Source organism: Alligator mississippiensis, chromosome 3, assembly GCF_030867095.1.
Source record: "Alligator mississippiensis isolate rAllMis1 chromosome 3, rAllMis1, whole genome shotgun sequence".
Classification (NCBI taxonomy): Eukaryota; Metazoa; Chordata; order Crocodylia; family Alligatoridae; genus Alligator; species Alligator mississippiensis.
In genome coordinates this window covers 301,423,514-301,448,300 of record NC_081826.1, presented here as the reverse complement: position 1 = coordinate 301,448,300, position 24,787 = coordinate 301,423,514, and the positions used below count along the sequence as shown (strand labels likewise).

General features: G+C 60.5%; 2 protein-coding genes across 13 annotated transcripts in view; both read right to left on the bottom strand.

The window, feature by feature from the left end:
- RUSC2 (RUN and SH3 domain containing 2) overlaps nucleotides 1–16,838 on the bottom strand; it is a 38,628-nt gene extending 21,790 nt beyond the window's left edge. For 2 of the 6 annotated variants that reach the window (XM_059725359.1, XM_059725363.1), the window contains exon 1: nucleotides 16,723–16,838. The gene's annotated coding sequence lies outside the window, so the exon portion shown is untranslated. Of the gene's footprint in view, nucleotides 1–6,486; nucleotides 6,580–7,007; nucleotides 7,310–15,636; nucleotides 15,763–16,722 lie in introns of those variants that run through there. The other 4 variants (XM_059725364.1, XM_059725361.1, XM_059725360.1 and 1 more) reach the window with 4 other exon arrangements.
- A 3,137-nt stretch (nucleotides 16,839–19,975) lies between these two features.
- Nucleotides 19,976–24,787, bottom strand: part of LOC102571860 (phospholipid-transporting ATPase ID) — a 71,574-nt gene continuing 66,762 nt past the window's right edge. For all 7 annotated transcript variants that reach the window (XM_059725370.1, XM_059725372.1, XM_059725365.1 and 4 more), the window contains exons 27-28: nucleotides 22,357–22,487; nucleotides 19,976–21,357 (exon numbers count right to left, since the gene is read on the bottom strand). In XM_059725370.1, the coding sequence (XP_059581353.1) occupies nucleotides 21,142–21,357; nucleotides 22,357–22,487 (347 nt within the window). In that variant the 3' untranslated portion in view covers nucleotides 19,976–21,141. The remainder of the gene's footprint in view (nucleotides 21,358–22,356; nucleotides 22,488–24,787) is intronic.

Sequence of the window (24,787 nt, the reverse complement as noted above, 5' to 3'; positions counted from 1 at the left end):
GCCTTATCAATCGTGCCTCCCAGGCCCCTAATCATTTCTGTCCAGGCCCCGTGGGGACAGAAACAAGTCGATTAGCAAGTGTTAGTGTCACGTGCCCCTGAAACAGGAGCGGCCCTGTGACCACACGCCAGCGCCCTCCGTGCTCCCCCCATCTCCTCCCTGCAGCTCATCAGGTCTAGCCCAGACCCCGGGCAGACCCCCTGCCCGTGCTTGCATTGTCGTGTTGCAGTCGAGCCTAAAAACCCAGAAATCAGGCCCACAGTGCAAGGTGCTGCACGTGCACCCCCCAGCAAAAACCAGAATCCAGGTAGATGGCAACAACAGACCGGATGGACGCAGACAGGCAGAGAGAGGGGAGAGCATGAGGCCAGGGGAGACCAGGAGGGTGGGAGTTATAAGCAACAGCTGTCAGTTTTGAGGGGGGCTGAAGGAAACAGCATCCTCCTAAATGGTGGGAACGCATTTTGGGAAACAGGAGGATACGAAGAGCAGCGCTGGGGGACAAGACGGGCCCCACGGGGAAGCCGGCTGCCCACGCCGGTCCGTGCAGAAGGAACCAGGTCACGGCCGCGCTCCCCAGGTCTTCCAGCACCGTGCCCAGGAGCTGAACGAGGATCGTCTGCAAGGGGTTAGATAAAAGCAGGGGCATGGGCGGCTCTAGGATTTCAAAAAGGGGCGTGCAGACCGTGTGCTGTATCACCGTGGGACACAACACATTTTTCTCTAGTGAAAGAGAAACTACAAGCTTTGCCAACACACTCGGGGCCTGGCACTACCTCTTTCCGTTGATTAGCAGAGCAAAAGCAAATATAACTGCACTGGAATGCACACACATTTGCTAGTTATATATTACATTTTTAAAACACCATCAAGCAAAAAATAGTCAAATAAGAATTGTTTCAATAGTCTTGTTATTATCATTAAATGTACTTCTCTTATTCACATTAGCAAAACAAAAGAAAAAAAAATAGCCTTCTTGACAATGTCTCCCATATTTCACTGTCAGTCATTTTATTAACTCATTTTAATATTCACTCATGCACCTGAGTTTGTATGACCGCCCCTGAGTTAAGGGTTTTTAGCTACAGCTCAAAGCAGTCTGCAGGGCTGTGAAATGGAAAAGAGACCGCTCAGGAATCGCTGACAGACAGCACAACGGCAGAAGAAAAGACTAGTTTGAACAGCGGAAAATCAAGACCATGGAAAAAGGAGAGAGAGTCGTTAACACCTGCAGGGGGAGAGAGATTAGCAGGAATCATGGGGATGACAATGAGCCGTGAAGTCAAGGGAAGCCCTCAGCACCGCCTGAATAGAAACGCCACTGCCCCTCCTAGGGAGATGGTCTTAAAGTTTGGCTAGAGCAGGTATTAAAGAGGGGCACAACCACAGCAATGCACCCCGCAGACCTGGCCCTGCATGGGGGGGGATGCTGTGCTGATGGTGCACACATGAGTCTGCCACGGCCCGTGGATGAAGATGGCACTTATGCAAGCAGGCAAATGTGGAGGAAGCCCACGGGGACTGTCCCCAGGATGGGGCACGCATACACTAGGCCAGGCCCTGGAAGATATTCTCAGGGGAGACATCCTACCCTGGCCCGGGGGTGATAATCACCCAGTACCTGACAGGCCTGTCTAACCTCTGAGCTCAGGACCTTGCTTCCTCCATTCCTGGAAAGGGTTGGGAATCTGCACCGAGGATCCACCCCACCCGCGGCCCCAGCATTTTGTGCAATGCAGATGGGAAAGAGAGGACAGAGTTGCGATGGGCAAGAGCAGCTCGTGCAACAGCTCTGGACCGGGTTTTTCCAGAAGCAGATGCCACGAATGCGGGAGGGGCAGAGACTTCCTACCAGGCTCCACCACGTCGCCTTCGAAGCGCCGATCACAGTGGAGCTGGGGCCTTCATGCAAACTTATAATCCCTGCCCTGGTGCAGTTGGATCTGGCATCGGCATACCCGGTATGCCCCACGTGTGCTAGCAGGAGAGGCGTGCATGGGTCCCCGTGCAATGGGGAGGGTGGGTGGATCTTCCAGCCCGCAGGGTCAGGGCTGCACATCGGGGCCCAGGGGAACATCGCAACGGGGAGCCGGTCACTCACGGCTGCAGATAGCAAGGTCGTAGGGCAGTTCCCAGGGAAAATTATGGACTCAGAGATGGAGAAGGCACATAAGCAATCACCTTGCTACAGGATCACAAGCGATGCACGGCCCCGATCCCAGCCAGGGCTGGCTGCAGCACGGCGAACTCTACTCCCTGCCCAGCCCAAGCTTTTTGATGTGGCTAGATGCTGCAGTTCACCAGGATTAACCAGTACATCCTCTCCCCCACCCACAGCCTCTCGGCCTCACCCGTGCTCTGCCCCAGGCTGGCACCTCCGGCTGCAGGGTGCAAGGCCACCGGCACGTTGCTATTACTTGCCGTGGAGCCAACTAGAGCAGGGATGGGTTGCAGTGAGGGCACAGCCGGGACTCAGGACACCCGGGTCCTCTCCTGGCTCTGTCACTGACTCTCTACGTGACCTTGGGCAACTCACTCAATCTCTGTTGACTCTTCTGTAAACAGGGGGAGATAAAGGTTAGGGTTAGGGTTCGGGTGCCAGGGCTGCATAAGCTGCTAATCAAGAAACCTAGCACTGCAAAGCCAGAGACCTGCAGGCACTTGGTGTTTCCAGTGTGGAGAAGAGCCCAGGGCCACTTTGGCCGTAGTCTAGAAACATCGTGTCCAACTTCCTCCAAATTCCTCTGAGATGCTTCGTGGTGGGATGCAGTTTGGCCAGTGAAATTAGGAGGGGATTGAGTCTTCTGGGAGATGCTGGCACGAGCAGGGGGTGCATCTCTCACCCTAACCCTGCAGCCATCCCTGCTCCACAGTGAAGAGCGGCCGACTGTCCTCACCAGCGAAAGCTAATTCCCCCAAAGGGTAACATCCCCCACGCACCGCGTATTGCTGTCTTTACCCCCCACCGCTGCACGTGGGCGCTGCTCTGATTGAGACGATGAGGAGAAGGCATGACAAGATAACAAAGATGCCTCAAAGACCGGTGCAAGGAAAGCATGGAAGAAAGACTCCTCCAATGCGAGTCATTAATGCTGCATGACCTCCATGCCCAGGAGTCATTAAAGCTGCATGACCAGGTTTGCACACACATGAAGAGGAATCGAAGTGCTGGCGATGAAAAGACAGCGGGAGGGAAGGTAGCAGATGGATGCCATGTCAGTCAGGCAGAGGGCACAGTGGATTTGCACCTTCCAAACTAAATCACTTAGAGATGGATAGCACAAGCTTTTGTGAGCAGAGGGTTGCTTGCATCAGATGCTGTAGAGACAGATCACTCGGGGATCGATGGATAGCAAGGGGAAAACAAGCCCTGATTTGATGAGAGCTGCAGCCAGGGAGGGGATACCATCCATGAAAGGCCCATGTGCAGGCTGCTAGCAAACCTAGCTGAAATAGCAGCGCCCTAGTGCGAGGAGCCAGGGCGCCCGGCAGAGGAGCGCAGCCCACCAGTTCAGGAGGTGAGACTGGGCATCGGAGGCAGCAGAAACATGGTGGAGGAGCCGTCAGACTGGATCGGAGAGGGAGGGCACTCCCCGGGGATGAGAAATGACAGAGGCAGCAATGCAGCCCCGGAAACAATGCAAGAAACTGCAAAGAAATGCAAAGGGAGAGCAGGCGCGGGGCCGGATGTGCCTGGGTTACCATCATCTCGGGGAAGGGGAAGTGCGGAGTCAGATCAGGACAGAGGCCTCCGCGACGCTGACACAGAAAGAAATTCCAATAACCAAGAGCAAGGTCGTTACAGGAGACGACCTCCCCGGATACCAACAGGGCCCAGCTCTTCCCAGCCAGACATGGAGCCAAGAAGGGATGCTTTGGCCGGCGGTGAGAGCGTTGCGGAAGGGATGGCCACAGAGAATAAGCTTGGATCGGCTGAGCACGCATGAGTTCGGGTTGAATTCAAGGGTGGGAAGAACAAGGAGGCTTGCAACCAAGTACGTGATGTTAAAAGGGAACTAGTTGGCCAAGTCAACCAGACAAAAGAGTTCACAGGTGACCTCTTGGAGAGGCTTGGGATATACACTGCATGTGCCAAAGCTGTCTGGAAGCAAGGAGCAGGGAAGGGCTCCAGACCCGACTGGAGCAACAATCGCTGCCAAAAGGTTATTAAGAACAAGCGGAGAGCCGATGAGGAATGGAGAAGCAGAGAAAGCTTCATCTCGGAGGTTAGAGAGTGCAGGGATAAAAGGGAGATGGGCAAAACCCCAAGCGGTACAACAAAGCCGGGTGCTGCCTACAAAACCTCGTGCTTCTCTGAACCAGTTAGCCTCCAAGGTGCCGCCCTGCCCTGCCTCCTGCCCAGGCTGGACTCTTGCTAAGGAAATAAACAACAAATAATTAAGTTCTCCAGCCGTATAATTACAAGAGGATGAGCAGAGGAGGCATGAAGTCAGGCTGCAGTAGGGGTGGGTTGGAAATCAAAGCTAGTCTAGGTGTGGCCCAAAGCACGCAATGAAAATGTGGTCTCAATTTGTGGGACGCTGCCCGTGGGGCAGAGGCCGGGTGGATCGCAGAAAGTGGGGGAGCAGCGTGGAGAACAGGGCTGGACGGGACCAGGCAAGGCTTGGAGGCCAGGGCTGTGAATCCAGCTGCGGGCAACCACCTTGGAGATGTGAAGTCCAGAGAGGTCCGACATGACATGGAGTCCACGCACACGTGGATGCACGCATGCACTGGAGGAGACGGTATGCACAAGAACGACGCAGGGAAGAGCATGGGCTGTGTCACGGGACACCCAGCAGCTTGACAGGAGGTGTCCAGCAGTCTTGGTTGGCACCCACTTCACTTCCCATTTCCCTTCTGCACGCACAAAGCAGGAGGCAGCTCAGGACCCCCCTCAGGACAGCGTGCAGAGGCCTGGGGGGACAGGGACGGGGGAAAGGCACCAGCACCAGCTATTTCCTCCAAGCGGAGAAGCAACAGAGGAGCAGGAAGGCTGGGGCTACCAGCCGACCCTAGCGGGACTGCAAGCCTCCCATTACCAGAAGGGATAGGAGAGCGTTAAGGCCCTGGTGAGACCTCCGCCTGGTCCCCCGCCTCCGAGACAGGCTCGTTCAGACTGGAAGGAGGCAGACGCAGGCTGCCAAGATGGGGGAGATGGGACGGGACAAGGAGGAGATGATCCCAACCAAACCTGGGGAACGTTTGCTCACTCACTGCAAATGCCCTGGGGGTGCACACCCCCGAGGGAGAAGGACGAGCGTAGCTCAGGGACGCTGTTGACACCAGCCCGATGGGAACAGGGTGGCCAGGAATGGATGGCAGTGGGAGGCCAAAGGGTCCCCACAGCAGCTGGGGCAAAACCCCCTCATTGAGATGGAGCTGGACCAGCTTGTGGAAGGATTAGAGCGATTTGTCTGCAATGGGGGTGGAGGCGGTTCAGGCCTGACGGTCCCAAGAAGCACCTTCCTCTCCTTCCTCCTCCTCTCCTACAATCCATGGGGCGGAGGCTTTGTCTTGCATCCCCCACTACAGCACCACGCACCCCACGTCACCATAGCGGGATGCACGTGCAGGCTCCAGGCCAGCTGCAATTCCTGCATGGCCGTCCCAGCCCCCATGCAAGCATCATCCCTCGGGGCAGCCTCCAGGTGCCCTCCTGCAGGGCCTGGGCAGGGCCCTCGGTACCCAGCTGGGGCTAAATCCTCTGCAGCTTCTGCTGCAGCTTGTTGCAAACATCTCAGGGGCCAGGACGGTGTCTCGGTGCCTCCTGGCATGTCCTGTCCTGCCAAGGGGGTGAAGCCAGCTACGAGGGACCCCGATGCAGCCCCGGTTTAGGCTGGCAGGGAGCGGCCAGCTCCAGAGGGACCCTGTCCTGCCTTGGCAGAGCTCTGCACCTCCTACACAGGTGCACGCTCGCCCAGCCTGAAGCAGAAGGGCGCCGGGGGTGTTTTGCTCCCCAGCCTGGAGACCTGGGAGGGAGGGAGGGAGGGAGGGAGGGGAGCCCAGCTGAACGCTTGCCGAGTTAAAATGGATCCTCCGGCCAGCGGCTACAGAAGAGGCCTGCAAGGACTGGCCCAGCCCAGGTCACCCCGACAAAAATCCCCCTGCCCACTGTCCCCGCGGGTCCCCCGGCCCCTGCCGTGCACCTGCTCCGCAGCCCCTCTCCCTGCGGTGTGGAGCCGGAGCAGGACCTGGGCCCTCCCTGCCGCCCCCCAGCACCTGGTGCAGGTGAAAAGCCAGCGGCTCCCGGGTCCCTTGCAGCCCCTCGAGACACAGCATCCTCCTCCCAGCCCCCATCTCCCCCTGCCAAACAGCAGAGCTTTCTTCCCTTTGTCTCCCTTTGCCGTGACAGAAAGAAGCCGCCCGTGTCTCTCTCTTGCAGCAAAGGGTGCGGTGGGGGGGCATGAAAAGGGGGTGGGAAGGATTTCAGCACAAGCTTGGCCCCAACCCCCAGCCCTGCCCCTGGGAACCAGCCTACCTCACCTCCCCTCCGGAGCAGGGATGCCTGCAGCCATCTCAGACACACCCTGGGCAGCACAAAGGATCCCCGCCTGCTCGCACCGAGCTGCCGTGTTGCACGCCAGCGACTGCATGCAGCGTGCACAAGAGCCCCCCGAGCCCCCCACCCCCCAGCAGCAGACAGACAGCAGCCCCCTCTCCCCTCCCCGACGCCTTTGTTTCTGGGCTTTTCGTGGCAGCGCTGCCTGGCAGTCGGATCCCAGCTGAGCTGCAGCCCCCCCCACCCGAAACCAGAGGCTGTCATGGCAGACAATGGAGGGCAGTGTGCTTGCCCCCGCACCAGGCCTCTGCAGAGCTGCCCCCCAGCCCGGGGGGCTGACCCCGAGCAGCGCCAGCACTGACAGCTATTGCAGTTTCCCGGGGTGGGGGAAAGCAAGCCTGGACCTGGAGGGATGCAGCACACAGCTGTCATCACCCCAGCAAACAGCCCCCGTCCCCCCCGGACCCGGCTGCCCATGCACCCCACAGGCCCGTCCCCACCTCACCTTCCCTGGAGCCTCCCGGGACCCCGAAGACAGCGGGTTTCTCCCCGTCCCTGGTCCTCCCTGCCTGTGCTACGGCTGCATCCCTGGCAATGCAGAGGGGCTGCGCAGAGCAGGCGGCCCTGCTGCGGCGGTGGCTGCGGTGACGTTGTGCCGTGCGAGGCAGCCGGCCTGCCCACAGCCCCACGCTCCGCTCGGCCCCCCGGGACCGGTGGGAGGGGAAGGGGCAGAGAGGGCTGGCTTCAGGTCCGGGGTTTCACCCTCCAGATGATGCTCCCGCTCCAGATTCCCCAGCCAGGCCAGGCCAACCCACAGGGCAGGACCAAGGGGAGAGGCGGGGAAAGCTCCCGAAGCAGCCCCCCTTTGCACCCCATATTGCTCCTGCAGCAGCTTCCCCGCAACCCTGTCAGCATGCATCCAGCTCTGGGGTGATGCAGCGGAGGAAGGTGATGCATCGCCCCACGGCCAGCCCCAGGAGCCCTGCTGGAAGCCAGGCTCTCAAGTCCACGGGCCAGCGTCCTGTCCCGCACGGAGGCATGAGCTGCACAGGACACCCCCACATTGTGGGGTCAGGCTTGGACCTTACCCTTCTCCAGGAGTATAAGGGGGGTGGTCTGCACCAGCTGAGATGCAGCCACGGGACAGCATCAGAGCCTCAGCGATGCCCACCCTTGCCCCACAGCCCCCTGGCATTCACGGGGCCAGCCCGACCCCGCGAGAGGGGCCCCGACCCCGTCGGCGCGGCACGGCGCAGCGCAGCACAGAACAAGCAGCGTTTGTTTCCCAGGAGACCCGTTCCCAGGGCCGAGCCCAGTGGAAACTATGCCAGTGCCCTGCCTGCCCCCGGGGCCCTGCCAGCCCTGCCGCTGGCTGCCGCCCAGCCCCGGTCCCGGGCTTTAACCCGTTCACACCTACACTCGTATGGAAACGTGGGGCTGGCAGGGAGCTGCAGGGGTCACATCCAGTCCAAGCCCTGCCCGAGGCAGGATCAGCCCTGTGCAAACCAGCTCAGACACATCCATCTCCTAATCTCTTCGTCTAGCTGCCACGAACTAGGACACGGTGCCAGGCATCACCCCCGACCCGGCCGCAGGGAAAGCAGGGGGGGCCGCGGCCACCAACGTCCTGCTCCTGCAAAGGGCGTTAATAGAGAGACCCCGGGCAGAGGAAAGCGAATCCCACCCCCCTCCCCACAGTTCAAACCAAAATCCCTTCCTGCCCCAATGCAGCATCAGTCTGACCCTGAGCGCAGGGGCAAGACCCTCCGGCCAGGACCCTGCGGGGTCGGTGCCAGCAGGAGCATTGGCACAGCCCAGCCCCATCCCCATCCCCAGCACCTCTGGGGGAGGCTTCAAGCATAGAAATGTGGGGGGGCGACCAGCCAAGCATGGGACAAGCACCCTCTGACCTGGAGAGCTCACCCGGCCGGGATCCCTCTGCTCGGCTGCTTCGCCCATCCCTGCTCCCCAAATCCTGCCCGTCCCACCTGGCCCCACATCTTGGAGAGAGGTGGACACCCCATTTTGGGGGCTGCTCTCGACCCCTCCGCTCCACCAGGCCCAGGCCAGCGGGGCTCGTGCCAAGCAGACGTCCTGCCCCATCAGGGAGGGTGGCTGCACCTGCACCCCCAGCTCTGCCCCCAGGAAGGCTCAGACCCCTCCAGAGCAAGCTCCCAGCCTCGTGCTGCAGCAGTGCGCACAGCTGGGCACATCTGCCTGCCTGGGGCGCCCCCGGGGCCCCGTGCACGCGGGGAGCAGCCTAGCCACGGGCAGCTCCGTCTCCCGGGCTGGGAGCACTCAGCTGGCGGCCACGTGACGGAGCTGGCAGGGCTGACCCTCTCCGCGCTGGCCTCGGCCCAGTCCCCAGGGCCCGGGGAGATGAGTCAGCAGCGCTGTGTTTTGGAGCAGGCCGGCGTGGATCTCCGCTCCGTCCCTTGTGGCGGGGACCCCTGGGCCTTGCCAGGCTCCCCCCTTGACCCCCGAGTCTGCGAGGTGTTCCCGCTCTCGTGTCAGCTCCCCAAACAGGCTCTGGAGCTGGGAACCCCTGGTTATACCACTGCCCTTCTCTGCACGGGCTCAGGATGTACCAGGCTTGCACAGGAGACCCCGACAATGGCATCGGCATGGCCCCAGCATTGCCGTCTCCTTGCACCATGAACCCCCCGATGTCAGCTCCCTGCAGGGCTGGGCAACGCCAGCGCTGTCACCAGGGCAAACCAGCACATCCAAACCTGTCTCGGGACTCTCCAGTCCGGGGGATGTTGCGCCCAGGAGCGCCCCGCTTCTGACCCCCACCCCGAGGGAGGCTGGTGTCCGCACGTGGCAGGGCTGAGGCCTCGCATGAAGCAGCTCATCCAACATCCTGCCTGGGGCAGGACTCGAACACAGGCCCTTGCCACACAGGTGCACATGCAGAGAAGTGGGGCTGGCAGGGAGCTGCAGAGGTCACATCGGGTCCAACCCCAGCCTGAGGATGGATCCAAACCAGCCCAGACGAACCCGTTGCTCAACCTCTGAGCAAAACTACACTGAGCCTGACAGCCCCTGGCATCGCACCCAACCCTGCCCCCAGGAAAGCAGGGGGCTGCGGCCACCAACATCCTGCTGTGGCAAAGGGGGTTCAGGGATGCTCCAGACAACGAGAGGAGGCTGTGCCCCCTGCTACAGAGGAAAGTAACCCGTGCCCCCAATCCCAAGCCGCATGGCCTTTCTCAGAAGTGGAGTTGGACCCCCGGGAGAGGCAGTAGCAGCAACGAGGTGGCGTCCAAATTGCAAGATCAGAGAGCAATTTATCAGACAAACTCCATCTCCACCCATGACACCGGCAAAGAAAACACCGAATGGCGCAGTGGCCTGAGGCTAACCGATGCAGCAGCTGCTGCCTGAGTTTGCAGAGAGCCCGAAACCAATGGGCGCTACCCTATGTACCTAGAACAGGGGCAAAGTGAGCCGTGAACAGTGGCAGACCACGTACCACGTACCGTTCCACCCGGCAGAGCAAGGATGAAAGGTGACACAGAGCTGCACACCCTCGTTCGGCGACGCTCAACCTTTTCCGACCCGAGGCACCCTCGGACTATGCCAGCTCTTCGTTTTCACTCACGGCCCGACTACAGAAAACTCCTAGAGCGATTCTTGCTGCAAACCACTCAGCGAGCCCCAGCGAGGGAGAGCGGTTTTACAACTCTGCATTCCTGCTTGCCATCTCTGGGTTTATCTGGCAAAGCCTGTTTGCACACCTAACCATGCTTGCACGGCGAGACACCCTGCAGCACCCCTGGAAGGACCTCACGACACCCTGCTTGTTGGGAATCCCTGCTCCGCTCGGTCACCCCTGTGGCAGGACCCAGGAATCGGGGAGGGGGTTTCATCTTGGCAGATGACAGCTCGAGACAGCTCCTGCCTGCACCCGCAGCGCCTTGCACACGTGCAGCCCTTATGGCACGGGGCGGGGGGCCTGCCTGCGGTGCCCGGGACATGCACCGAAGTGACATCCCCTCCCGCTGCAGAGCATGGCTGCTGGCGAGGAAAGCCTGCATTGCGTGCGAACTGCAGGTCGTGGAGACTGAGGTGGATGAGGGGTGACAAGGCAAGCAAGAGAACAGCCCAGGGATGAGGAGATGCCCTTGCTTGACCCAGTGCACGCCACAGCCCAGGGGATCGCAAGTGGGGGACACTGCAGACCCTCTCGTTCCAGGACACAGACGAGGGAAAGCCTTATTCTCTGGGAGGGGAGGTAAGCCCCAAGGCTTGGGGGAGCAGGCACATGCCCTCCTCTTGGCTCCTCTGACATCCCTGAGCGTGCCAGGTCTGCCAGACTCGGCGTGGAGCATCCCCCACCGGCCTGCACCGTGCACCTAGGCACAGGCCCTTTCTAGACTCCGCAAGAAGGTTATACCCGGCACCGGGCTCATGGAAAGCAAAGAGCATTATGATGGCTGGCAGCTGCAGGAGGCTTCCCCGGTGGGACACGGTCTGCTTCATTTACCGCTCAGCACGGCTGTGCAATGCTGCTGCTCCAGCCTCCACCCAGACGCAGCTACGCCGAGGTACTGGGGAAGCAGCCTCTGCAGAGCGTGTACATCGAGTGATGCCTGCAAAGCACTTAGGGATAGCAGGGAGTCGCAGCGGGGTAGAAATTAACTGGGGAGAGTGAGGTTCAACCTACACACCCCTCCCGACACCATTAGCTGCCACGCAATGAGGGCCAGAATGAGCTGAGCTTCTTTCCACCTCTCTCAACAGTTCTGGGTGCTGCTGCAGCCCAGGCTGGGGACGGGGACTGGGCCGTGCCAACGCTCCTGCTGTGATCAAAGCTGGAGGGTCCTGGCTAGAGGGTCTTGCCCCCGCGCTCAGGCTCAGCCCGACGCTGCATGCGTGTCCACTGAATCACAGACCAGGAGGGTGGAAGAGAGCTCAGGTCACATCTATCCAACCCCTGCTCCAAGCAGGACCAGCCCCACCTGCATCGTCCCAGCCAGGGCTTTGTCTACCCAGGTCCTAAAAATTGCCAAGGATGGAAAGTCCACCACCTCTCTGGGGAGCCTGGTCCACTATTTTACTACCCTCCTCGTGAGACAGTTTTCCCTAATACCCAACCTCAACTCCCCTTGCTGCAGCTTGAGCCCATTGCTCCTTGTCCTGTATCTGCCCCCACTGAGACCAGCCCAGCTCCATCCTCTTTGCAGCCCCCCTGCAGGGAGGTGAAGGCCGCTGTCAAATCCTCCCTCGGTCTTCTCTTCTGCAGACTCAATCAACCCATTTCCATCAGCCTTGCCTTACCAGTCTTGTCCCCCAGCCCACAACCATTTTCATTGCCCTCCGCTGGGCTCTCTCCAGCGTGTCCACATCCTTTCTGTAGTGGGGGTCCACAGCTGGACACCAGACTCCAGATGTGGCCTCCCCAGTGCTGAATAGCAGGGAGGAATCACTGCCCTCCATCTGTGGCAACGCTCCTACCAGTGCAGCCCAGGACGCCGGTCGCCTTCTTGGCACCAAGGGCACACTGCTGGGTTATCTCCAGCCTCTTGCCCCCCGTCACCCCCACGGGGACACACTCCAGGCTCACCTCCGCAGGTGGAAACGCACCGAGCGCTAGCTCTGCTAACGTAAGCACAGAGGTGGTTCGGTGAAGCTGGGCAGCACGTAGGGCAGGGCAGGGCAGGGCAGGGCAGCCCCTCAGTGCCGGTCTGGTCTCTAATTGAAGGGTTACAATCTAATTTCAGAGATGACGTGTGCATTCCTGTGCGTCTCCTATTGCTCCACTGCGTGGGAGTGAATGCGACGCTCACGAGAACGAGGGATTAGTATCGCCCGTCTGAGCTCCTTACCATGTGGGCAGGTGCAGCACAAGCTTGTTGTAGGCACCTCGGCAATAACACGGCATTAAGCAAAGCAGCGACACGGGTTGCTAAAGGGCAGGCAAGTCTGCCCCACCTAATTCCCGGCTGCAGCAGGGTAACAGGCCTCGGGGGCCGGGGAGAAGCAGCGAACAGGATGGAGCGGGACGCTGGGAAAGCTGCTGACACGGTCCCAGATGTTGTCCTCATCAGCAAGCGGGGAGACGTGGCCTAGCTGATCGCGCGGGCTGTGGATGTACAAAACCGCCGGCGGATGGACACCCGGTTGCAACACCGCCTTCAAAGGGAAGGAGTCTGGGGCTCCTCGTTAGACCAGAAGACTGCACCGCGTGGGGTGCCAGGGTCCTGCCTTGCGTCGGGAGCTGTTCAGTATCCTCATTAATTAACTTGGACGACAGAATAAAGAGGACTCATTAAATTAGCAGATGGGGCTACTGCTCTGGGGGGAAGAGGGGGCTTAGGACCGAGCTTTCAAAGGATCTCGACACGGGGCGACTGGTCTGAAATACACACGTGGCACTTTGGGGGTGCAGCCAGTGAGCTAGCGGGTCGGCAGAGGAAATATAGGATCCCAGAGCCACAGGCTGGCAGGGAGCTCCAGAGGTCACGTCTGGTCCAACCCCTGCCCGAGGCAGGATCCGCCCCGTCCAAACCAGCCCGTACCATCATACGAAATGACTGTCAACCCTGACACAGCCCCAGACATCACACCCGAACCTGCCACAGGCGAAGCAGGGGGACCACAGCAGCCAGAGCCCAGACAGGGGCTGCGGCAGAGGAAGGCAAACCCCCCCGGTCCAGACCGGTCTGAGCAGGGGGCAAATCCTTTCCTGACCCCAATGCAGCATCCGTCTGACCCCGAGCACAGAGGCAAGACCCTCCAGCCAGGACCCTGCGGGGTTGGTGCCAGCAGGAGCATTGGCACAGCCCAGCCCCATCCCCAGCCCGGGCTGCAGCAGCACCCGAGCCTCCGAGGGAAGATCAGGGATTAGGGGGATCACACACAGAACATGAGTCAACACCACGCTGCTGCAAACAGAGCCGGTGCCAGGCCGGGAGGGACAAGCTGGCGTCACGCAAAAGGCATGCGGACAAATCCTTGCACGGCCCCCGCCGGCCAGGCCTCGGCTGCAAGACACCATCCCATTTTGGGCACCGAGACCTGGGCGAATATGAGGGCGTCCAGCGAGCAAATAGCAGCAAGCCTGGAACCGGGGCAAAAAGTAGGGCAGGGTGGCACCTCGGAGACTAACTGATTCAGAAGGGCAGGAGCCTTCCCAAGCAACAACCCGTTTCATCCCAGGCTAATGAAATGCTGCTTCATCAGTTTGCCCACAAAAGCTCCTGCCTCTTTGAAGGATGCCTCGAAGGTGCTGCCCTCGGACATGGAGAGGAGACATGACAGCAGTGTTCGGATCCAGGAAAGGCTGTTGCAGAGAGGTGGGTAGCCCAAGACCTGCACCCCCACGCCTGCTTTATCATCTGCTGCTGCAAGCAATGACTTGCCGTGTCCTTCGCAGCTTCCCTCCAGCCCGCGACGGGGCTTGGAAATCCCGGGGGCCTAGGGTCATCGTCCCGGCATGACCAACAGGCCCGGCCCCACGCGTGCCCAGCCGGAGCAGAGCTCTGGACACAGCTGCCCAGCCATGACCGCAGCGATGCAGAGCCTGCCCAAAAGCTTGCAAAAATAATTTTTTCCAACTCTGACCTGGTTAATAAAAGATATCAGATTGACCCAAAGAATCGTGTCTGCCTGGGGAACAACCGCACTCGTTTCGGCCCTGCATTTGCTCCGTGCCAGCTCCCGGTCATGGAGCTCACCCCCCAAAACCTCCCCAAACAGCACGCCTTTCCACGGCTAAGCACTCTTATAACCGCTGCCTCTCCAACAGGCCACACCGAGCTCGCCAACGAGGTCTCAGCCAGACCCGCCGGCGGTGAACGGGCTCTCCGGCAGGTAAACCTCCAGCAGGCTCCACCACTCAAGGAGGTGCCGAGCAGCACGGAGCCAGCGTGGAGCACTGCGGCAGCCGTGCACCTGGCCAGGCAGGGCCAGCATCCTCCGTGGACACGCTGTTGCCGGTGGGGTGCACGGATGCACGCACACATGAGCACACACAGGAGGTGGGGGACTGGGAAGGCCCCGGCTTCCCATTCCCCAGAGCTTGCACCAGCAGCATCGGCCCCTCGCCCAGGCGGGTGCACAGAGCCCAGCCAGGAGCAGCCACGAGCCTGCCAGCTTCCAGAGCCCTCCACGGCGCGGCCAGCATCGTCACCGCTCCCGGCGGTTTTCCACACAAGCCAAGCAGAGACCGCCGGAGCCCCCGACCCCCCTCGGCAGCAAGGCCAGGGACCAGCCCAGACGCAGGCAGAGGCTGCAGGGCCACGCTCTTTGTGGCCACGAATCCACGGGGTGCACAACAGGAGAGAACTCGCACCCAGACCCGCAGCCCACATCGGCCTTTCGAGCTGGGCTGAGCAAGCAGCTGCTTCCCCTGCCCTTGAACTCTCCCCCTCCCAGTAGCCCCAGTAAGGAAGAACCAGCTGGAGCTAGACTCCAATAGGGAATGGGCTGCGTAACAATATTAACCCTTCACTTCCTGGACCACGTGTTTGGATGGATAGTCCCATCGGGCGTTTAAAGTCATGGCGGTTACGCGGGAGTTTTGGACAGAACCGGGGGGCAGGCTGCTGCCCCGGGAGTCCCACCGCGTGCTGCGGCAGCTGGGGCTGGGGCCGGGCTCTGCCACCTCAGGGCAGCGGGCAGGACGCGCCTCGGGGACCCTTGCTCAGCCCCGGCAGATCTAGACAGGCGCTCTGGTCCCATCCCCCCACGTGAAGCCGGCCAGCCTCGGGGCAGGGCTCCGGGCTATTTTTAACCCCGATCACATAACTGGGCTGACTAATCCCGGGCAGGGCCATTCCCCGAAATAGCGCCCCGGGGCGCGGACTGCGCAGCTGCTGACCCCAGAGCTGGCCTGGCTGCCGCGGAGCGATGCCCACCCGGCTCCCGGGGCTGGGAGAGGGGGCTGAGGAAGGGGGTCTGCATTTGGGGCTGGCCCTGGCTAATGCAGGGGGGCAGCTGCCCTTCCCTCACCCCACCCCACCCCACCCAGGGGGGAAGCCTCCCTGGGTGCCCGGCTGGATGGGGCCCAGCATCCTTCCCCACCCCGGGGGCTGGACAGAGCCGGGCTAGGGCTAGGCCCCTCCCTGCCCATCGCAGCACCCCGACATGGGCGCCTTCTGCAGGGCAGGGGCAGGGGCAGCTCCTACCTGCCCGGTGTGATGCGGGGACGGCGGGACCCGCTCGGGCGGCTCCGGGCCTGGCTGCACCGAGCAGCGGGCGAGGAGGAGGAGGACGAAGGACAGAGGAGGCGGCTCGAGTTGCAGCCGGCAAGGAGCTGCCTCCGCCCCGGCGGCCAGAGGGAGGCGGGAGCCCGGCCCAGCCCGGCCCGGGGAGGGGGCTGCGGACAGCTCAGCAGTGCCCTGCCCCGGCACAGGGGACCCCTTGTCCCCATCCCCTGCTCCCTGCATCCCAGTCTGGGGTCTGGGGGCAGCCCCCGGCCGTGGAGCCGGCCCCTCTAAATCACCCAGCCGAGATGCAGAGCCCCCGCTACGTGCCTCAGTTTTACCCACTTGTAAAATGGGCATATCGCCAGCCAGGTACCCCCGGGGGACCCAGATTCCCCTCTACATTCCTCACTTTTCCCCAACTGAGAAATGGGCATGTAGCCAGCCAGATGCTCCAACGACCCCCACAGGTCCCTGCTACGTGCCTCAGCTTTTCCTGCCTGTAAAATGGGCACGTCACCAGCAAGGTGTGCCAAAGGACTGATAGATTCCCTCCTACATTCCTTAGTTTTCCCTGCCTGTGAAATGGGCATATCATCAACCGGATACTCCAAGGGCCCCACAGGTCTCTGCTATATGCCTCAGTTTTCCTCACCTGTAAAATGGGGAAATAACCAGCCAGATGCTCCAAGGGCTCCACAGATTCGCTGCTACGGGCCTCAGTTTTCCCTGCTGTGAAATAGGCATAAGGGACCCGCACATGCTCTACTACGTGCTTTGGTTTTCCCCACCTGCAAAAGGGGCGTATCACCAGCCAGATGCTCCAAGAGGCCCACAAATTCCCCACCACATGCCTCAGTTTTCCCCATCTGTGAAACAGGGAAATAACCAGCCAGATGCTCCAAGGGCCCCGCAGATTCTCCGCTACGTGCCTCAGTTTCACCGCCTGTGAAATGGGGATATAGCCAGCAGCGCGGGGGCAGGGGGTGCTGCCGGGACAAGGCATTCGCACCCACGCACAGCCCCTGGCTTCACTGCGGATCCAGGGGCCCCTCCCCTGCCACTTACCCCTGCGCAGACGCTCTCAGGGGCCACTCCTCGCCCTGGTCCCGACAGGGCCACGGCGCAGCGACAGCATCTCCGGGCAGCCGCAGCTCTGCCCCCGACACGACACGTGCCGGCAGGAATGCAGAGGGAGGCGCCCACGGCCAGAGCCACCCAAACTCCGGAAGGGACGGGACGGGACGGGACGGGAAGGGAAGGGCTGGGGCCTGGCACGCCAGCAATGCACACCCCAGCCAGGCCGCGCAGCGAGCCACGTCGCGCCAGCCCTGCCTGCCAGGCGGACCGGCTGCCTGCGAGTACCCGGGCCCAGGCCCGGGCCAGCTCGCACGCCCGCCCCTGGAGCCGCCGGCCTGGACGCAGGAATGCGCTAAAAAAAGGGAGCTCAGCCCCAACATTTGTCTGGTTTAAAAACAGCTCCAGGCTGTGCAAGAGGCTGCTCGCCGCAGGCCCGGCAACCCCGCCGGGGCCTTCCAGATGCAGGGTGGAGGCACCCGTCCCCATGGGAGGCAGGGCCGGTGGCTGCGTGCACGGCGCTGCACGAACACGGGCAGAGGAGAGAGCCCCAAAGCAGCCGTCTCGAGGCCGGTTCAGCTCATTACACCGCGGGGCCGAGCAGCCCCAATTCCCACCCGGAGCAGAGCCCCAAATCCTGCTTTCGCCCCGCGAAGGTGACCGTTTCACTCCAGGGGCAGGTCGAAGGGCTTGGGCGAAGGACCCCGCTTGCTCCCACCTCCCTGGAGATGCCCTACAAGTCTCTCGGCCTCCAACCCTGCATGAGCCAGGGTACACGCAACAAACTCCAACGGGGGATTCAGGGCCGGGCGCTGGGGAGGAGGACAGGATGAAGAAAATCCTCTGCCCGGCCAGCGTCCATCCCAGTGCTCCCAGCCCCCTTGCACATGCATGACAGCAAGGGGCACACGCTGACCCCAGGGCCACAAGCTGAGCCACGGACCACGCTGGACAACCAGACCTGCATCCTCCAGTGCTTTAGATGAGCTTGCCCTTAAAACCAAGGCTCGGGAGGGGCTCAGTTCATTGGGGAAGGGGGATTTGGGGGGGTGGCAGCTCTGCCCTCCCCCCAGCCAGGGGAAGGGAAACTTGCAGCTGGAGGAGATTGCCTTCTCGCTGCTGTTTTGCAGGTCAGGATTTTTTTTAGCACCCCCCCCACCCCCCACCCCACAGAGGCGCTGGGTGCTGCAGCCCGGGCTGGGGCTGGGCTGTGCCAATGCTCCTGCTGCACCAACCCCGCAAGGTCCTGGCTGGAGAGCCTTGCCCCCACGGCCTCTCCCCCTCTCCATGGGATTTTGGAGTTTCTCTGCTGGAGAGGAGGCCGGAGCAGCACCGTGGCTGCAAGCACCGAGCCCAACAATTCAGCAACCCAGAGGTGCAGACTATCGCTTTGAATCATTGCCACACGGGTATGGCTCAGCTGCACAGTCAGGGCCATGAGCCGCTGACATGACGAAGCCACGGAAAGGGCCAGCGCAACCCCAGGATGCATCACTGGTGACGAGAGACAAGTATCACCAGAGTCCCCGGACCTCATTTGGAAGCGAGCGTGCACAGCCCTGGTCCCCTCGTGCGGAGGGTCAGGGGGGAGCCGCCTGCCAAGGCCAGCCTAGGAGAGCTGAGCGTGGGGAGGCTGCCAAAGCGAGCTGAGCCGGGACGGGATTGCTGGCTTTAAATACAGCAGCCGAGCCGGGAATAAACAAGGCTGCAAAGGAGCAACAGGCCCCCGCCGGGAGAGCCGGGAGGGCACAGGGCCACAAGCTCTGGGTGGATCCGAGAGGGATGAATAGTCAGCCTAGCAGTCCTCCGAGGGTCCAGCTCTTCCTCCAGTGCTGCAGGGCCCTGAATAATTCAAGTTGCAATGCATGCAGGTGCCAACACGGGCAACGGGCATGTTTAAAATACATTATGCAGCCGCTGATCGATAATGAACCTGCGTTCCTCGAAGCCACGGGGTTGTTAGTCACGCCCGGCCCTGGCAAAGCCTGCACCTGCCCGGGCAGCTCCCATTCCCTCGGCTTCTGTCCCGGGGCAACACCTGACCCGCATCTCTAGGAGACAGTAACCGATCCTCGCCGCCGAGGCAGCCGCGCAGCAGGACAGGATCACACGCTCCTCACGCGACACCAGACGTCGGAGCAGAGCAGTTCTGTGGCACCTGCCTGCCTCTGGCTCCCAGGCCATCGTCCCCGCAACCGTCAGCTCCCCTGGGCTGTCCCGGACACGCGTGGGGCCCCGCTGACGCCGGGTAGGATGCAGGGGGTCCCAGCCAAGGGCAAACTATGTCCAGGCTTGTGGGGGGCAGGGCCCCAGTGCAGCACCCTGGAGCTGCAGGGCAGTGCAATGGGCAATGCAGCTAGAAATGCAATGGCAGTACAGTGGGAAATGCAGGGGGCAGTGCCGTGGGCAGTGCGATAGGCAACGAGGAGGCAAACGCAATGGCAGTGTGGTGTAGTGGGCAGCGCAACAGGCAATGCAGTGGTAACGAGGTGCATTGAGCAAACCCCAGGTCCCCTGCAGCCCACAGTTTATGTTGCAGCCCAGGGGCGGGGCCTGGCTGCAAGCCCTGCCCACCATCCAACATCTGCAAGACCTGGCCCCCATAGCCACAGATAGGCTGCGAGTGGCCCTACCCACTTCCCCAAGGCCACGCCCCTTCTGCTCCAAGTTCCCATGCTCCCCTCCCTGCCCTTCTCTATTGCCCCAGGGCCATCCCCAACACCCCCTGGTCCTGGGCCAGCTGGGGGCAGTAAGATTCGGCTCGTGCCAGGACCTGGACCACAGTTCCCAGCTGTGGCTGCTGGGGTTCAGTGTGGGAGGCCAGCCCACGGGCATGGCCGCACAGCGGCACGACCAAGGACACGCAGTGAACTGTGGCAGGGATGAGAGGCGGCCCCAGGCCCTGCACCAGCGGCCTTGGAGCCCTGTTGGAAAGCAAAGCCGTTCTTCCTCCAAACCTGCACAAACGGCTGCCGTGGCCGAGCACAGCAGGGCACACACGTGCGCAATTCACACGGATGTGAAAACCCCGGCATGACGGCAGTGTAAAACACGAGCCCACAGGTGCGCCGGGCTGAGTCTCAAACCCTGTCTGAACCCACGGCTCCGGGTTTCTTGCCATTTTCCTCCACGGTGGCTGGTCTTGGGCCAGGACCCTGCACCCTACAGCACCCCGCTCCCATCCAGCCCCTCCCGGGGACCCCTGCAGCCCGCTCCCTTTGTCAACGAACAGCTGGGAGGTGGGTTACTCGTCCCATCAGTCATGATTTATTGTTAAAAAACAGGTCTACAAAACACCATGCGATGCTGGGAGTGCATCACAGCTCGGGACTGGCACACGCGGGGCTGCTCGGGCCGGCACAGTGACCACGCTCCAAGCTGCCACGCCAACACGCCCGTCTGCCTGCACACATGGGTCCCCAAGAGCCAAACCGAAGGGGAGCTAGTGCCCGAGCAGCTTCACAGGGTCACCGTTGAAGCCAGGACCCCACCGCAAGCCAAACCGCTCAACAGCTCCTCTTTTTCGGCTGGTGATTTGGTGCACTGGAGATCCTCCCAGCTGACGGTGGATGAACCCACGCATGCAAGACCAAAAGAGCTGGCAGATCCTCGCGGGTATGGGGAAACTGCATTGCTCCTGGTCCCGAGCACCTTCTCGCCCTTGCTGCTCAGGAGAGGCGAGGGCAGAAGACCACCAAGCCGACCCCGTGCATTGCACAGGAGCAGCCCCCAACCCAGCCCTGCAGCAGCGGGGCAGTCTCTGCCCTCCGATGCCCCAGTGCCACCCTGTGAGAGTCCCAAGGCAAGGTGTACTTGACCCTGGCTGGGTCTGCCCTGCCATGAGAGTCAGCTGGGACACCCAGGTGACAAGTCCTTGCACCTGGACGTCACTGCTCCGGTCGGTGCAGGGATGAAGAGCTTTGCCGTGGAACAAGGGCCATATAGCAGGGACCAACACTGGACTGACTTGGGGGGGTCATCCCCTGCCCCGTGCCCTCCAAAGTGCTCAGGTCCAGCACAGACCAAGGCTTGCCATGCAACCATTCGGGAGCAAAGGGCTTGAATCTCAGGGCCAGGGATCCCCCTGCCATCGCTCACGGCAGAGGCAAAGCCGTGGGGACGGCAGAGTTTCCAACACCAAGCCTCCCTCCCCCGGAGCATCGCCGTGCTCTAAGGTATTGCATCGAGGGACGAAAGGATGGCACCACGGGAGATCTCGTGAGCGCACCCAGCTTTGCACCACGCGCTCCAACCCCTTGCAGGCCGGCAGGAGCAGAATTGCCCCCGTGCCCCTCGGCCTGGGAGCACAAGTCACAGAGCAGCACAGATGAAAGGAAAAGGCCCTGATCCCCATTGCAGGGCTGTGTCCGGGCAGCTATGCAGAGCCCAGCTGGCATCTCTTCCTGGCTCTCACTTGTGTCGGTTTTTCTCGCTGTTGGGGGAAAACGTCCCTGTGACGCCAAAGGGCGACTTTGGCCGCATGTTCCTGCCCGACATGATGAGGGCGCCGAAGCCGTGCTGGTGGGAGAAGGCATAGCCCGAGCGGCGGGTGCTGGTCCGGCGTAGGCGCCTCTTGGGCGAGGGGGGCAGGGGCCGCTTCTTATACTCCTTTATCTTCTGTACGACCTGGAATTAGAAAGCATCCGGCTGAGCCAGGGGAGCTGCGGGGACTGGCCGTCACTGCCCAGCGACACCCCGGGGACCGCGTCAGAACGGAGCAACGAAATGCACCCCGCTTTACCTGCGGCAGGTTCAAGTGTGATGCCTGGTGCTGTGTCAGGATCAACTGCATAGTTGGGCTAACAAGGTGGACAACGGGTTTGGACCAACTGCAAGTGCCTCCCTGAGCACGGGGCTGATCTGGGCACTGCAGGTCCCCAACCCCTCCCGGGACCAGCCGGGGGGCTGGAGCAACCTGCCCAGTACAGGCGCTGGTTGGGCAGGGTTTGGGGTCCAATCCAGTCCATGGCTTTGAGAAACCCAAGGGGTCGTGTGTGTGCATGTATGTGCACATATGTGTGCACAGGCATGCATACATGCCTGCATGCACTTGTGTATGTGTGTGAACATTAGCAGCAGCAGCATCAATGACTTGGCTCCAGTCAGCAAAACCCAGGGGGTCATGTGTGCATGGACATATGTGCACATGTACACACACATATCTGCATGCAGGCCTACATTTGTATGTGCATGTATGTGAACATTAGCAGCAGCAGCAATGACTTGGCTCCAGTCAGCAAAACCCAAGGAGTCATGTGCATGCATGCATGCTCCTGGGAGCCGAGCCGAGCCTCTGCCAGGCCAGGCCTGCAGCCCCGGGCCTCTGGGCTGGCTGTGGAGCGCGCTGGTGCTGTCACTAAGCCACAGCCCTGAGAGCCAGCAGCTAAAAATAGCGCTGCCTCCACGCTCCATTTAATCCGGGGCTCTGCAGGCAGGCGCCGCGTCACTGCAGGAGGCCTGAGCGGCGTCTCCACCCCCCGCTCCTCCTTCCAGCCCACCCCGGGCAGCACAGATGCCCCGGGCTGCGTCGTGCCAGCTCCTGGGCACCGAGCCTGGCCGGGAAGGGGAAGGGGAAGGGGCAGTGGCGAGGAGGGAGCTGCCTGGTTTGCCGAGCCATCGCTTTACCTTGTCGCTGACCGTCGGCTTGAGCTGCACCTTCAGGAACCGGTAGCCGACCACAGGCAGCACGCAGAGGATGATGCTGAGGAAGATGGCCAGCCAGACGTTGGGCTGGGTCAGGGTGTTCCTGGCGGTACCTGCAAGACGGCAGCGCCGTGAATGACGCCCGCACAGGCAGCAGCTTCCAGGCCCCCTTCCCCGCCATCAGGATGGAGAAGCACTTTGCCATCAAACCAGGCCCAAGGAGCCCCTTTCGCCAGTCCTCTCCGAGCAGGACGAGCCCCACTGGTGCCACGAAGCATCCTGCATGCCAAGGTCAACTGCGCCGGGTGCCAGGAGGCAGAGGGGAATCCAGCTGCATGCTGGAGTCCACATCGGTTCCTTTGCAGAGCTGTCAGTCTCAGCCCCCCATGCCCCACGCGCCACAAGCCACGGCACTGTTTTCCCCCCAGTCCCAGGGAAGAGCACCACCGCCCGAAATACCCCAGCCCTCCAGAGCCCCGCACCTCTCTCTGGGGGAGCTGCTACCCCCCGGGGAGGGAACCGACATGGGCAGAAAGGCGCAAGCAGCTGCATCGGGGCAGCTGCAACGTGGAGAGGGGCTGTTGTTATGTCTCAGCTCTGTGTTCTTGGGCAGCCCTGGCACAGGATGCAGTCTGTCTGACTCACAAAGGACTCCCCCCCCCCACCTAAACGAACCTGATTAAGATGCAGCGAGAGACACACCTAAGAACCTCACCAGATAAGGGTGACAAGAGTGAAACAACTGCCCTAGGTCCCATTTGCATCCGAGATGGAACCAGATGACCATTCATTTACATGGGAGATGGAGAACAGAAAGCCTGAAGCAGAGACTGCAGTGAATTCTGGGACCAGAGAAGCAGGAGAGCGCTGCATGATGGGGAATCTGTGCTTCCAATGTTAATCAACCCATGTTCACACACACCCAGCTCAGCATTTATCAGACCAGTTCTAATCTGGATTTGCTAAGGACTTTTCCCCCCCAGACACACACACACAGCTCTAAGTTTAATAGGCATCTCGGGCCGTACATTCCCCGGTCCCACTATGGGAGGCCTATTTAAACTTGATTGACTAAAACTCGGTTGCCGGGTTAGGGAATGCTGAGGCAAGAGACCGAGTCCGAGGGGGTACGGGCAACATTTGAACAATGGTTAAGGGTTCATCACAGCATCCAGCCTGCTGGAGCCCTAATCCCAGGTGTTGTCGTATCTTTCCCGAGACGGCTGGTGGGAGTCCTCTCCACAAAAGGTTATGAGCACTCCAATAATTGCTTTAAGTCTGTTAAAAGACAATAGTAAGATCTGGAAAAGTCATGCTAAGCTGAGGCTTGTGCACAACAAGTAAAAATCCCAAATCCTGATGCTGCAAGCTATCTATTGTTCCTGAAGAATCCATGAGATATCCCATCAGGATATCTGCCATCCATAGGAATCTCAAGCTGGCTCCCAAGTATTTGGGTTACTCCCTAATCTTAAGTGTTTCCTGATTATCAATCAGTTTCCTTAGATGGTCCAAACCAGATAACCCCTTGTCAATAGAAATACAATGATTTACACTACTGAGGGTGCTTCGAAGCAGCTGAACTGAGGGTATAAAAATCTGTAAGTGTGTGTGCTGCAAAGAAAGAAAAGAAGAAGGAGGAGGAAAGGAGAAGGAGAAGAAGAAAGAAGAAGAAAACTCCTGTGCTGACACCATCCCCTGTCGTTCTTGGGACGCTGGAAGAACAGATCGTCTCTCTCTTCAAGGATTGTGCTACGGACTGTGCCTGTCAGCTTTGCAGCCTGAGTACCTTGGACTAGGTGAGATCCCAGCACTCACTCTCTATCTCTTCTCTCCAGGCATAAACTTCTGAACCTGAACTGTATTAGTTAAGCTTGAGCTAAGTTTCCCCAAATACTTAGTGAAACCAGAGTAGTATTGTCATTGTTTGTGCTTGTTTTTCTTTTGCATGTCTATTACTACTAGTACCATTATATATTTCATATGCTTAGCAATAAATAACTTTTATAGGCAAACTGGTAGTAATTGGGTATATTTTTCCTTCTCTGCTTCTCTTTCCTCCTGTGCTCTGCAGCAACGCTTCTTTTACCTAAGCAAAGATCCCTGTGAAGCCCAAATTATTGTGGGGTCTGCTCATCAAGAGGCCAAAGATTGGGACGTGCTGAGTTTGAAACACAGAAGGGGATCAGCTTGTACAGGCTGATTGACCCAGTTTGACTCAGACGTGCCCTTATGAACTGAATGCTGGCCCATGAGGGTGTCAGCTGGACACCCAGCCGGATTCAGAGGGATTCTGTTCACCTGTGTGCTTGTGTCTGACAGTATTTTATTGTTGCTCTTATGAACTGATTCTTGGCATATGAGGGTGTCAGCCTGTCCATGCTGATCAGCCCGGCCAGGTCAGGCGTGTCAC